The 14,608-nt window shown below is 46.2% G+C and overlaps 2 protein-coding genes across 2 annotated transcripts in view; one reads left to right on the top strand and one right to left on the bottom strand.

The window, feature by feature from the left end:
* Positions 1-6,435, bottom strand: part of LOC1272986 (acetylcholine receptor subunit alpha-like 1) — a 91,506-nt gene extending 85,071 nt beyond the window's left edge. The window contains exon 1 of the mRNA XM_061646966.1: positions 4,211-6,435. The gene's annotated coding sequence lies outside the window, so the exon portion shown is untranslated. The remainder of the gene's footprint in view (positions 1-4,210) is intronic.
* An 83-nt stretch (positions 6,436-6,518) lies between these two features.
* Positions 6,519-8,717, top strand: LOC4577257 (uncharacterized). The gene is made up of 2 exons (XM_001237404.3): positions 6,519-7,160; positions 7,562-8,717. Exons 1-2 carry the CDS (start codon positions 6,673-6,675, stop codon positions 7,728-7,730), a joined length of 657 nt encoding a protein of 218 aa, XP_001237405.2. The 5' UTR covers positions 6,519-6,672; the 3' UTR covers positions 7,731-8,717.
* The last annotated feature ends 5,891 nt before the right edge of the window (positions 8,718-14,608 follow it).

Below are 14,608 nucleotides of genomic sequence, written 5' to 3'. Positions count from 1 at the left end.
AACGTTCCTATGATCTAGTGCTACATGTTATTTTAAGCGTCGCAAACATTTGGTAACATTAAAGAACAAGTCAATCACACTCGAGTAGTCATTAAAAGTTTTGAACATCAAAAGCAAAGGAGCTTTTAAGCACAATTCAAGCGAGAACGATATATACAAATTGCCTGTTTCTTCAATTTCTACTTGAGACGTACAAATTGACAAGAGACAACACTTGAGGCGTATCTAGGTGACCAGTCAGTACTTTAAAAACAACATGCCCATGCACTATATATGAATAATGAAAAGAATCTATCTTTCAAGCATCGTGCCGCATTCACGCACTACAAATTGTGTTGGTCACGAAATGAAAACTTTGATCTAGCAAGAGAACTTAAGCGTTTTACCATACTCCGAAATAATGCTCATAGATAATCCCTATCGGCGGATTGCAATGATACATCTCAAATAAAACATGATACCTTTGCAACTCGTAATGTCTCATTGAAACCACCAAAACCGTTTAAAACCTGCTCTATTTTTACCAACACCTACTTATCCTCCGCAACAAAAAAAAAACCCCCAACCGACCGTCATGCACAAAGCAAATTAGCGCAAAAGCCCACCGGTAAGCAGCTTTGCTACCATATGCTTCCGGGCTCCCTGCCCTGACCACCACCACTCACCCGCGTTATCTCGTTTGTTCTTACGAGCTGGACCGTGCTGGGTGGGCATTGGGCACACGAAAAGTGGAGTTCTCCATGCCTCCCGTCCCCGTAAGCACAGCAAGCGCGATGAATTATTCATACCGCTCCTGACCGTGGCGAAATTGTCCACGCGGAGAAGTACCAAAACGCTCTCGCTTACGCGCGTCCCCGGGATTGGTTCACGCGGACAGCAGCAGCAGCACCAACCGATGCGGCTTGTAAGTAACCCCGGGGGCTCAAATGCATTCGAAATCCAATTAACGGGGCCGTTTTTCGTTGTAAATAATGCCGCACTGACGGGCCAAACCAATAAACATGCTACGAGCTCGCGTCTTTTTTTCTTCTTTCCTTTGCTCTTTGTCCACCGTGTCCACCCTCCTCCTTCGCTGGACAGCAGCAGCAGCAGCAGCATCGTTACATTATTCATTGCTGAGCTTGTTGGCTGTGTATCTTTCTTTGGCTATTTTCACATAAAAAGCAAAAGAAGAAAAAAAAATCACGGGAATAAAATGGAAATAAAAGTCAACAACGATTGGTTGGGGGAAGACGTCGCCCTTCGCACCGCCCGTTGCCCTCTGCGTTGCCATTGGATTGCAATTGATTCCCGTCGATTAATTCGACCGATTCGCTTTTCCGGCTGGTAACTGTTCCGCTTCCGCTTTGCACATTCGAATTGGGTGGGTGAGCCGCGACACCGTTCTAAAAAGCCGCCCTAAATGGAGCAAATTCTGTGCAAATGGTACGATTTTTTTTGTTGCTGCTATGGGATTTGGTGAAATCGTGGGAAGGCATATCGATTTTCATTTGCACTCGATTGCCCATCTAGTGCCTGATTACAGCATTCCGCGGTCAGTCACTTTCTGTTGACAGCGGTCGGTCGGTCGGTTGGTCGCTGGTTTTTTTTTTTTTTTGCTGAAGCGTTCTGCTGAATCCGCCCGGAACGAATTCCCGGAACTGGCCGGGCAAGGAGCGATCGGTTGGGTCATTTAATTAGGACGAAACGTTAGGGAATTGCCCTTTCGTTTGCCATTTTCCACGAATTTGCTAGCACTCCCGCCGGTGGCTGACGCGGCCCGGCAAGCATCGGGTACGTGTTTTTTTTCTTCTCCATCCTGTCCGCAGGTTTCGCACAATATATTTTCAAGGTGCTTCTGGCGCTTTTGCAAAACTGTCATCATTGCGTGCGCTTCGGCAGAGTTCGCAAGAAAAAAGGCCCCCACTTTTCGTTAGAAGGAAATGAAAGAGTAACGAAAATGAAATTATCACTTCAAAGTGAACATTTCCTCGACTCTTCCCGAGCTGCCTGAGGCTACGATCTGGGAGTGTGCCCCCGCCCCTGGGTACGGTATAATCGGTTGCAAAGGTACAGCAGGCACAGCAGTAGGCCGTGCCGCTAGGAAAAGGGCTTTCCCGAAATCTTAGCAACGCATACAGCAGCAACGGGTAAAACCGGGAGCCTCGGGATTGTTTGTGGTTTGAGCAAACGATTTAAAACTCATTCCACCACCGTCGTGGCCGTCGCAGTCGATCTCCATTTCTCGCCCGATTGCTGCAAGCACTCGAACACTTCGCCCAGCCGGGTGAGTTTCACTTGATCGTCACCCTAGCGTGCTGCTTGTCGTACCGTGAGCCCGCTCGCAGACGTTTTATTGAAATTGTCTTCCACCAGGGCGAACGATATAGTGCTCGCGGGGAATCGGTACAGCATTAGCATTGGCAATGTTCGGTCTCTTTGCTGCTTCGCTGGGGGAGTGGCGGGTGTGATGACGCCCGGCAGCCATGTTCACGGCGAGCCACGAACGTGGGGGGGCTGAGGATCGTATCGAAGATGAGAACATTAAACGGAGCGATAAAAGATGTGATCCCTTTTGTTTCCTCCCTCACTCTGGCAGCGCTCTCCCTACGTGGCCCACACCACGGTTTCGTATATTGCCACATTCCGGCGCTCAATCGTAAAGAAAATGTAGCACAAGAATCTAATATGTCGGTACAATTGTCAAATGCCGGTACCGTTACCGGGAGCTATATTCTAGATAAACTTTGCCACACGTAGAAAGTGGCGCAAGCCTTTTTTTTTGCAAGATTTTGCTAAAAAAATAAAACATGGTATGGTTTTACGGTTGAATGGATGAATGCAGATGATATTATATCCTTTGAAAGATTGATAGGAAGGATAGTGGAGGTACTTGAGTTGTTGAACAATCTTCTCTCTATGTTGTATCTTATGTATCAGAAAGATCCGCAGCATTCGTTCAGGACCGGTTAGAGGATCGTTTTAAGTCCAGTATCAGTTCCAGAACAGGTTTTGTTTCAATATCATTCTGAATCGATTCCGATATCGGAATCGGCTCCGGAGTCTGAATTGGTTTCGGAGTCGAAATCGACCTGGGAATTGTAATTAGCTCCGGTAACGGAATCAGACTTGACTCCAGAAATGGAATTAACTCCGGAATGAGAAATAGTTCGTGAAATGAATTAAGAAGTTTCAGAAGCGAAATCAGTCCGGAAATATATATGAGAATGGATCGTTTACAAGTTCTTTTTTAGGCTAACAATACTTAGCATCATTCGACCCAAACGTCTTTTCCTATGGAGAAATCAAAACCTACTCCGCTTCAAAGCCAATTCTGATTTTGGAGTATATTCCAATTACGATTCCGATTTTGGTGTCGATTATGGGGCCGATTCCGGAACCAATTCCGAAGCTTGTTCAGGAACCAATTCCGGAGCCTATTCAGGAACCAATTCTGGAGCCGATTCCGAGATTGATTCCGAAAACTGATTCCGGACCTACTATCCGGAATCGATACCAGAAAACTTTGGAGCTAGCCGGAATCGCTTCCGACGAAATCTTCATATATCCCATCACTAATGACTAGTACGGGTTGAAGAACAATGATAAGTTCGGTATGGGTTCCAGATCAGTACCATGTTAGTATCAATTCCTATAACCTATGATAGCTCGAGATCAGTTCTATGAACGATATGGGCGCAGTATTTAGATTTTAGACCTATATTTGTTTGGGATCAATGCCAAGAACAGCGTAAGTTGTGGGACCTATTCCAGCCTGAATGTTTCCTGAATGAAAATTAGTTTCGCTTGATGTTTCCGATGGACTTAGGAGATGTCTGATGATTAAGTTGTCTTTAAAAAGAGATAAGGAATTTATTAAAGATATTATATTTTAAATATCTCTTCAACCGGATAAATTATACTAGTTAGCTTTTATACTCCTAGAAATTACTCTTTTACTTCAGTTTTAGAGTGATAAAAGTTGATAATTTAATCGAACATTTCAATGAGTATTAAATGCATAGCTTAAGTAAGTCAATACCGCACAAAAACGAAGCCCCCGCCGAAGACACCCATCGAACCGATGTACAATGTATACAACTCACCTCCTGTTAAACGATTAACCGTTCTGCATGCTCTGATTCATTTTAATAATATCAAACAACTTCCAGGGGAGGGGATGGTAATGTTCTTTGCACATCTACGATAACTGCCATACACACACATTCACCTTGCCTTGTATTATTCTTTCCTGTGTCGCTTTTGCGGCAAACATTTCCTTCCCCTCAGTGTGCTCTTCAACCGAAACGCGCTACTCGTGCTTCCTTACTGGAAGAACGATGTTGCCCGGATATATTTGACTCATATTCCAACCGATTCCTTGCATCCCTTTCCTGCAACATACTCCTCGCCTCCTCCATTCACCAAATAGTTGCTCGAATCCCTGCTCCCTCCTCTTGATAGCACTATCATCTTCGCCGTCGTCATTGGGGAACATGAAGAAAAACACACCTCTCCCAACCGCCAGCAAAAGGCAAAGGAAACTCGCGTTTCCTTCTCCTGCCCCATGCGAGCCGACGGCGAGCGAAAGTGGGAGGGAAAAAACACGGATTTTATGTTGCCATTTCGTACCACTTCTAGCGCTGCTTATTGTTGTTTGTTATTTGTCCTCAAATATGCTGTAATACGGTTTGGGAATGTTTGCAGTTTAGTGAACGTGTGCATATTTCTGCTCCTTGCTGGTGCTAGTGCTGCTGCTGTGGCGTCTTCCTACCGTGCGTACGCAATGTACACGCCCTGTCGCCAGCCACAGTTCGTCGCTTGACACACAGGCGTAACATAGCTCGGCCGTCCTGCCCGAAGCGCTTGGCAACTATCTCGAGCTCCGGCTAGCAGCGGCACTTTCACTTGTTTACACCATCGCACCGCGGCCCCAACATCAGGCATCATCCGTTGGTACCGTGATGTATGGCGGTTTGCCGTATACCAAGGCCGCACGTTTAATAGATACTTTATGCCTGATTTATGCTTCCGCCCGGGCGGAGCTGTTCACTTAGAAAAGCAGCTTAACGGCGGCACTACGGAAGGGACGAAAGTTCGTCGTTCGCGTCCATTTTGTTGAGATCGGGCGGCCCCCGACCATGCCCTGGGGGCGGCGATGAACAGGATGCCCCTTGTCAAGTGCTGGCGAAAACAAGAGAAATAGATACTATCAATCATCGATCGGCAAGGAAAGGGGTTCGCTAAACAAAAACGCCCTCGCATAGCAAGGGCATCAAACAAGCAAAAAATCCACCAAAGTGTCATCGAAACCTCGAAAGAGCTATCTTTAGAGGGACAGCGTTATGAGTGCCCTGGGGGCAGTGATCACGAGATTGAAAGTGATATTTGGTCACCCAAGGACACGGCTAATCAAGGCTCAAATCCTGTGTGTAGGTGGTAAAACTGGATGCAGAAGTAAAAATAGATTATGTAGCGCGGAAGGGTATTTTCGTCGAAACCAATACAAAATATTCAGATTTGAGATTTTTTGTTTTCACAATTTGTAGCTTTACACTTGGGAAAAGTATGATGAAGGATATAATAAGGCTTCTACAATGCTAATAAGGATCCAAAATTCCGTTAAATCCATTTTTAAGAGAAAAAATATTCGTTAAATTTCAAAAGCTAAGATTTGTTTATCAAACATTTTACGTAAAAAGCAATGGAAAGTTTAATTCTCCAAAAGACAAACTTTCCTGTATTTGATGATCATATTTTTATGACGATTTTTATGAAATGATTTCTATCCGTTATAGAATTTAGGTTTCTTTTTTTATCAGGAACGAATTCAGGAAATTCCCAGTAAACAACACTATATACTTTAGAATAAACGGTTTACATTACATATTGAAATAAGTGCTTTGACATACATCCCTTTACCGAGCTACCGCTGCTACGGAAAACGTATTCGAGCTCAACACTTTAATGAGCGAACTCAATTAAATCGACCGCCTTTTCATCGTTAACTCACTTTTGAAAACATCGAAGCTTCGATTCTCGGAAGTGCCTTCGCGGCACCAACCACCAACACGCTCCACCACGCTCCACCGCCATCATTCTGCTGCCCGGCCAACACTTGACTTGGCTTGGGCGCGGGTTTTTGGGTTCGTCGCACCGTCACAACCGGCACCGCTATCACTCGCTCGCTCGCTCGCTTGACGAGTTATTTATTTACCCAATTTTGCTCCACTTACGTGCGCACAAAAACCGTATTTACATTACATCGTTCGACTAATGGCTGTCGCCGTTGTTGCCGATGTTTAGCGAAAGCTCCCCGCTTCCTCTGTCCTCCGCGTATCGTGCCCGTTACCATTCTACCGCACGAACGAGAGCGGCACCATTTGACTCTGATTTGGGGTTTGATTAGAAGAGCGAAGAAAAAGCGTTGGTCGGTGTTGGGAGAAAAAAAGAATCAAACCAATACAGCAAGTTTTAACGTCATTTCAAACCTCCTCGAGCCGATCTTCGAATGGTACCGTCTATTGACACAACTAATTGGCAGCCGTCTCCAAAAGAAGATGTGCTTCGAGCAGAGCGCATCTTACACCGTGCTGGACTTGCAGTGACTGTACCAAACGCCAGCCCGTGCGGCCCAGTTGTCATACTTCCGTCCTCAAACGAACTGCGGCCTGCTAGCACCGTTTCCATAGGATGCAGCTGTCCGCCAAGGTCCTTTCCTGCACCGTGCTACTATGTTGCATTGGTTGCAACGTGCTGCTTGCTGCTGCTACCGACTCCAACGACGATGAAATCACGGCCCGGCTGGAACGTGCCAAACGGTGGCTCAACTATCCCATCAACGGTGGGCTCGCCAAAGTGGTGCTCGGGTTCATCGTACCCATCCGGTTCCATCATCCGCTGCCGCGCGTCATCGTCAATACGTACAATTTGCAGGCCAACTACCGCATACCGGCCACCATCATCTATCCGTATCCGGAGTCGGTGTTCCAAAACCGGGCGCTCGATCGGCCGGCCGGCGAGGATCAGAGCCGGCGGCAGCTGTACACCCTGCTCGAGCAGGGCCTGTCCCGGGCGGGGCGGAATGGGCGGGCGTGCCTGCTGCGGGCCGTCTGTGAGGTTGCCGAAATGCCGCTCAAACACAACGGATTGATTGGCGAAATAATCGATGTGATTTTCACGTAAGTAGCAACGTTCCGGTACCACCCGGTGCTGCTCGTGTCGACGGCAAGCTTGTGGCTGTGGCGTGTGGCCTGAAAAGTGTTTTCCCCCTGCAAGCAATAATTGCCGGTTGATTGACAAAATAAGAAATCAATGTTGGCAGAGCGCGGGCCTTCGACCAAATTGAGGCTATTTTGGTGCAATTGTTCACACGCTTGTCATCAATCGTCATACACAGACACACACACACACACCCCGTCACAGCGCGTTGCTTGACACAAAAGGATGTTCGATTGAATGCATCATTATTTAAAAAAAAAGTTCTTAAAAATCCCCAAAACATCCCCAATTTTCGGAACCGAGATTGTAGCACAAATTTTCATCCATTTTTTCCCCTTCTTTCCTTTCCTTCACTCCACAGACCATCACCTTCGGACCGGCTCGAACCGGACTATCTGCTGGCCCGCTCGCATGGTCAGCAAGGACGTGACTGCACCGCACAATACACCGACTGTCCGGCTGGCCACGGTCTGTTCGACGGCATTTCCTTTCTAGCGACACAACAGCCGGCCCAATTCGCTGGGGAATAGTAGTAACACAACACCTCCCGAACACCTTTACTCCCCCCCCCCCCCCCCCCCCGCACAGTGCCGTATGTTTTGGTCGCTGAGCACACAGCACAATAAATTATAGCTAGCATTTGTCGCCGCCTGCTTAGGTGGTTTTGTGTGGAGCTCGCTAATATGTTGCTGCGACCGACGCGAACAAAAAGCTAACGAGTCCGTGTCCCGTGCCACGCCACGGTGTTGTTTGGGGTGGACCAGTGAACTTACCAGCCCCCACTGTATGCTTTGTTGCTGTGAACCCCCTAGCTGGAGGTGAAAAATTGGACTAAAACTTACAACAAAACTTCAACCAAAACCAAACAATCTGCTAAAGCCTACCGTTAAAAGTGGACCGTGAAAGGGGACAACGAAACACACGGTAGTGGAGGACGGCGGGACAAAGCGGGACAAGCGTACAATCCCGGAAGAAGATTTTATTAATGGAAAGTGTAATAAATTATGTTAGAATTATAAAACTCTTCTATGATTCACTCGGCACCCGCACTGTTCCTGTGGCTTTTCCACTGCACTGACGTAGGATGGTGTTGTGCGCGAGTTCCCACAATTTGGTGCTGGAATTAAACTTCCAAAAAATCTCCTCCCACCCCCCTCCCCTCCAACTACACTGTCAACGCCCACACACCTTTGTTTCGTATGGTGGAACAATTCCACCCTAGTGCCGGGGGCTGTTGACAGTGTGTGTGTCGCTGACATGCACCCGAGGTGGACCCTAAAGGTGGGAAATTGTTCTGGCGTTTGCTTGTGACGCTCATTCTAGCCAGTTGGTGGGCTGTCAACAATCCCGCTCTCTCTCTCTCTCTCTTCCTCCGCTGCATAACATAATCCTGATCGCGTGAGGATCACACACACAGACACAGTAGGAGAGATTACCCCTGGGGTGGTGCTACGGGAATAAATGTATGTTGCGCTGGGCTTTGGCGTTGTTTGGTCGTTTATCTATTGCTTGTTTGCACCGTGCATTGGCTAAGCAGCATTATTACAAGGCTTCATGCATCGTGGGAATTGGAAAGGTGGACTTGTTGTGTGTCTTTGTGTCTCTCACCCATAAATTCCCAACCCCCCATTCACTGGCAGGTGTAGTTTGGGAATCGAGACACCACCGCGCTAACAATTGGAGCTCGCAGAGCAACGCTACGGCACTACGGTCTTGCCTTTCGCACTTCTATCTCATTCGGTGCCTATGACGTCAGTGTAATATTCACACGATTAAACGCTTACGCTTACACCATTCATCAGGCCCACGGAAACGGTTGGTAATCTTGCTGGTGACAATTTTTATTACAACCAATTTTAACCACACGGAGAAGCTCGCAGGTGGTGCTTGGTCGCTGCTGGAGCTTACTCCGGACCAACCAGTCCATCTCCACCAACCTGATCGCTCTCGTTCTTCGTGTGCTCCAATTTCCAGTACCGAACCGCTTCACGAACCGACATAGCGATGAGATTTGGGATGGAATTTCTCCCGCTGACGACCGATTAAAGTTTGCCGCCGGGATGAAATACGACCACTTGCACGACATCCAGGATTTCTTCTCGCCTCCGCTCTCCGTCCCATCACCATAGCTTCTCTTCCGACAGCAGCAGAAGCAACTGAACCCACTCTTTGGTGTCTGGGGAAGTTTATTTTAAAAACCCTAGCCACGTCCGCCGCTTTCGTCGTCCACCGGGAGGGAAACGTGTACTGGTGGACCCACACTAGCCCGGCCGTAGCCGGATGACGAAACGGGGGGGGGGGGGGGGGGGGGGGGGGGTTCGTCCAGCACACGTCTGGTCCGATTGGACCCGGGAATATCTCCCTCCGGGCGAGAGGGGGAATTTATTTCCAGAAATCGCGTTCGGACCCGGTTGGATACGTTCCAAATTTCATTTCCCATTTGTGCCGTACCCCCGCTATTCTTCCTCCCCCTCCGGGCTCTACGAGGGGCTCTCCGAAAGGCTGTGCAGTGCGCCGGACGAATGTCCGAGTGATTGGGGGAGCAGTGGGTTTAAGTTTTAGCGGTGGGTTTTAGAAAGCAAAGCTCGAGTTTAAACGCGAAACGGCTTCACCACAAACGAGGAACATGAGCTACGCGAGCTACATCAGCGCAAGCGGTGGGGGAATGGCGCGGGCAAGGAGCTTAGAACACCAACCAGCCCAACGATTCCAGCCTGTGTCGCACGGAACCGAACCGAACCGAACCAACGGTTGAACGGCAAAGGGCAATGTTTGTGGATTGTAATGGCCATCGGACCATTATGGGCAAAGTTCGTGCCTCGGTTTCATTACAGAATTGCGCGCTGCGCTTTTGGCACCAGATCTCGTACATCGTGCAAAACACCGCTTTCCGTGCCAACGTACCATCCTGCCCTGCATACACACACGGACACAGACAGTGGCACGCAGTAGCCGGACGGACACAAAAACTGTGTCCTTTTATCGTCACCGTTTTGTGTGATACTGGGCCGCGCGTACCCAGGAACAAGGGGTTCGCTAGCATAGCGCTCGTGTTAGTAGGTCTCCCCGGTTCGTTGCTCTAATTACAAGAGTAACGCCACCGGTGATCCGGTATTTCGGGAAACCTCCTTCATCCCCCACACTCCCACCTCCATGGACTGCCAAATGTTGGGCTTTGGTCGGGCTTCCCGAATCGCAAACACATTAGAGTGGGAATCGTGTGCCAGAGCACTGGTAGTAGTAACGACTCATGAAGTGTCTGCAAAGTGTGTGTGTGTGTGTGTTGAGGATGAAATAGAAATAAATGCCCTTTTCTCCCGCTGAAGGAATGCTGGTAGCAGCAGCCGCCGTCATCACAGACGCCCTCAAACTAATGGTACGTCCCGTTTTGCGGTGTGGGAGCGCTTTTTCGGGCGCATCGAAGGAACGCCAACACTCGGGGAGGGTGGTGAGCTTAAGAAATTTTACTTCACCCCTCCACACAAAAAACCGTTCATTACACGCTGCACGGCAGCAACAACAAACTGAACTGTACTCACTCCAAGTATAACGCCCGGTAATGCACTGCAAATAAAAGTAATCGTAAAAATTTACATTGTTTTTAGTAGCGCTCGGTTTTGTACTGGCAGTAGCAGTACTGCAAAAGTGCCCCGTGAGCCAAAGGCCCCGGGTGAATCTTGGTAGCGCGAGCACCGAGTTGGAATTTTAATATTTGTATTAAAACTTTTGTGCCCCCGTTTTCTGTTGGGTGTTTGGTTTTTGGGCAGTGCGAATCAAAATGTGCGCCCGTGTGGATCGTGTACAAACCCACGGCAGGGTGGAACTTTTGGAAGAAGAAACAGTTTAGTTTAATCACATGCAGACAGATGCAAACCATTCGAATTCAATTTGCAGCTGTCCGTGTATGCCAATTGCGTTTCGCTGGTGATTGAGAAAGTTTCCCTCTGGTTGTGTGAGTGTGGGTATTTTGCCTTTTTCATTTCTAAGCTTTACTAATTATGTCTATAAGACGCGTTGATTTCAATAATGAAGTAGCTACGAGAGGTTTTCTATCATGTGAAATACAGCAAACTTTAGCTATTAGTATTGAATATCTGTTAGGTTCCTGTAGGTTCCTGTAGGTAGCAAGAATGTACAACAACATTCCTCAAGTGTAAGCGATAGGACACACGTTTAGGATTTTGCTTTATACGAACAGCGATGAAGGTTTATTTCGTGGAACATAACATAATTTTAACATAGCGGAATTTGGGGCAAGTGTGCCATAGGAGCAAGAGTGCCACCAAGCATTTATCCATAAAAAATTTAGTTAAATGATCAATTGTACAAACAGCTGCCCAGTGTTTTTAACTGATTTATGTGTTTCAAAATTGAGCAGAATGTTATAGTTTTTTAATAAAACCCAATAAGCTCTCAAAAATCATGCGAACAATCAACCGAGAAAATATTTACACCACCGTATAGCTGAGAAAACGTGAAATTTGTTGTGTGGTTAGTTGAAAAAAACATTCTTTTTGTAACTGAAAAATCCAATTTCAAAAAAGTTACAACTTTTGGGGCAAATGAGCCACCTCTATTTGGGGCAAGTGTGCCACCATCTTTCATAGGCGCGAGCTGTCAAAAATGTAAACATTGTTGTTGCGTGAAGCGGTATGGTGCGCTATTACGACCGAATTCCACCTCGGAAAAACAGACTACCAACAAACCATATTGCGATACAGTTTGTAATGAAAAAGGGTTCATTAGTGACTCAAGACATGTAGGAATACATACACTAGTGGTACAAACGTAATAATTTCCAATTATCTAAGAAATACGTTTATTTTAGCCAGGTGGCCGTCTTACCCCATACGAGTGGCACTCTTGCCCCCACAGCCCAAAAAACAACGTCTTTTAGGACCCTTTTAAAAACGCTTCAAAAACAGTTTTGTTTGCACTATTTAAAAGTGAAACTCATTTATGAGTGAGGAAAAAGATGTAAAATAGTTATGAGATTTAAATCGGCTTTTGACAAACACGTTTTAGTGAGTTATAACATGAGTTGCTTAAGGTGGCACACTTGCCCCAAATTCCGCTATTATTTACAGTGTATGTCAAATGGCTTATCGTACACTCAAGCAGATGTGTCAAACTCATTTGTTCGGCGGGCCACTTATTAACCTGAAAATCTTTCTGATACTCGGGCTCTTAAGGTATTCGGGTGTATAAACGCGTTCATGCATACATGTTGATAGTCATACCAGCATTGTTTTCATTCCATGTGAGCATGTATTTTTCGTAAATGTACTTAATTACGTTAATGGTAATCATTTAATTATTGTGAGTATTAAATTAAAAATCAATACACGCCTTTCCGGCAAAATTTAACCCTTCGCGGTTATAATTGCGGAAGCATGTATTTTGCTGGTACGACGCTACCAGCATTGTAATATCAAGTGCTACAATTGTGCTATCATCTGCGACGGTTGTCCTGTACATGCAAATTTTGTCTTTTCATCCGAAGCGGTTGTGGTATCATCTGCCACGCTTGACATAATAGTTGTTACTTTTGTTCTATCAAATGAAAAACTCTGCAATAGCTGAGGGCTATCATGTAGTTTGCTATCCAATGTCCTATATATTTATGATTATTTTGTAAGATATAAAACAATTAGCTTAACCCATTGCCCATTTAAAGTCTACAATTGTAGAACGACAGGAAAACGCTCAAGAATTTGTTGAGAATTTGTTTGTATTCGTTACGATTGTTCATCTAATAATTCATAGTAAAAAACATGAAATTATCGAGGAATGGGTAAAAATTTCCCACACATGTGCGAAAACAGGATGGAAAAATGGTGTATCACAAAAACTAGAGTAAAAAAAGCGATTATAATGAAAGGATGTAGAAGAAAAAACATCACGAATCTAGAACGCAGTATTTGGTACAGTTGTGTTTTCATTAACTGTTTTTTAGTGCAAATCTTACAGATTCCTAGCTAATGTACAAAAACACACCACACTCAAAGTATTTTTATAGTAATGACGCTTGGGGTTTTATAAAAAAAGAAAGAAACTCTACACAGGTTACAGATCCATGCGTGCCATTTTGGGGCAGGTAATTTTTCACAACCCTTCTGCAGATGCCATTAGTTACACGCGCTAAGAAAAATGCTCCTTATGCTTCTTATGATAAGGAAAAAACCTTTGCCCTAGATGGTCATCTTTGCAATCTCTCATGCGCACACAGACATAATACATACACGAACCAATGCATACAAAAAGGAAGGAAACCCGGAATAGCCCATTACACAACCTAACCCCGTGTGAGCAAAAGCAAGTCGGGTGAAAAATAATGCAAAAAATACCCACATACCAAACCATCCAGATGCGTCATAAACACACATACACACCCACGCTAACCTTCCGCCCCTCATTGTGAAGCATACATTCGAGGGCAGCCATACGCAGCAGCAGTAGCTTGGCACTTCTGGGGCTGGCCGCTTTCACCGTCAAACACCGTCTCGCAACAGGCTTGCCCGGTGCTCGCGGGATGTGAAAAGTGGCGCGCATGATGTAGTGTACGTGTTTATAACTGCAATAATGCCTCATAATGTTATCATTTCTGGGTTCTTTTTATGGCTTAGCTTCCTGCTGCCATCCACCTGCTCCTGCACGACTCACCACCAGCGAGGGCTTCTCGATGCAACATGGTGCACACCTTTTGTGGTGCGCCTTGCAGCACGGCACTGACCGGTGCATTGTAAGCGCGGGTCTTTCAACATAGCACTTGAAATATGCATTTGTGGCAGCATTTCATACCCTTTTCATAAAGGTTGTGCAGGTTGCATTACACTCTTATCTTAAGTGTAAAAGAGGTATTTTTTTGTCCTTTCTTCCTTTGTGTTGTTTGAGGGGTTGGTATTATTTTATCTTATTTTTGTTCCACCTTTCTTGTGCGTTTCATAATGAAGCAATACTATTGTGAACTCTCACTCTTGTATTACACTTTTTACATTACAATACTTTCCATAAAACTTTCCGTTCCGTTTAAATGGCTTCTACGCCGTGTGCTTCATACGGGCGGGCACCTAGTGTTACATACCCACCGGTTTCTTCCCGAAGCAGTACGATAAGCCAACATCTTAAATTCAACGCTCGTAGCTACTTTTTTTGTCCACCTACCAACCAACCCTCCTGTCCCTGACTGCTGAACCCCGCCCTGCGACCATGCACCACGCGTCACTCGCCCACGATCACGAAGGAACCGTCATTCCAACAATTTCAGGCGCTTTTCATTGCTCGCTTTCTTATGAAGTGCTTTTATGCTGCCACATTCTTTCATCCACAAACCCTCCGGCCCACACGCTCGCGCCGACACGCTTCCCCTGAGACGTCCCCAATCCCTGCGGAGGGGTAAGATAAAATT

Source organism: Anopheles gambiae, chromosome 2, assembly GCF_943734735.2.
Source record: "Anopheles gambiae chromosome 2, idAnoGambNW_F1_1, whole genome shotgun sequence".
Taxonomy (NCBI): domain Eukaryota; kingdom Metazoa; phylum Arthropoda; class Insecta; order Diptera; family Culicidae; genus Anopheles; species Anopheles gambiae.
This window is presented reverse-complemented; position numbering and strand designations above follow the sequence as displayed.

Coding starts and splice junctions, on each gene's coding strand:
- LOC4577257 (XM_001237404.3), top strand. CDS start 6,673: ATGCAGCTGTCCGCCAAGGTCCTTTCCTGCACCGTGCTACTATGTTGC. Junction 7,161..7,561: donor ATAATCGATGTGATTTTCAC/GTAAGTAGCAAC, acceptor TTCACTCCACAG/ACCATCACCTTCGGACCGGC.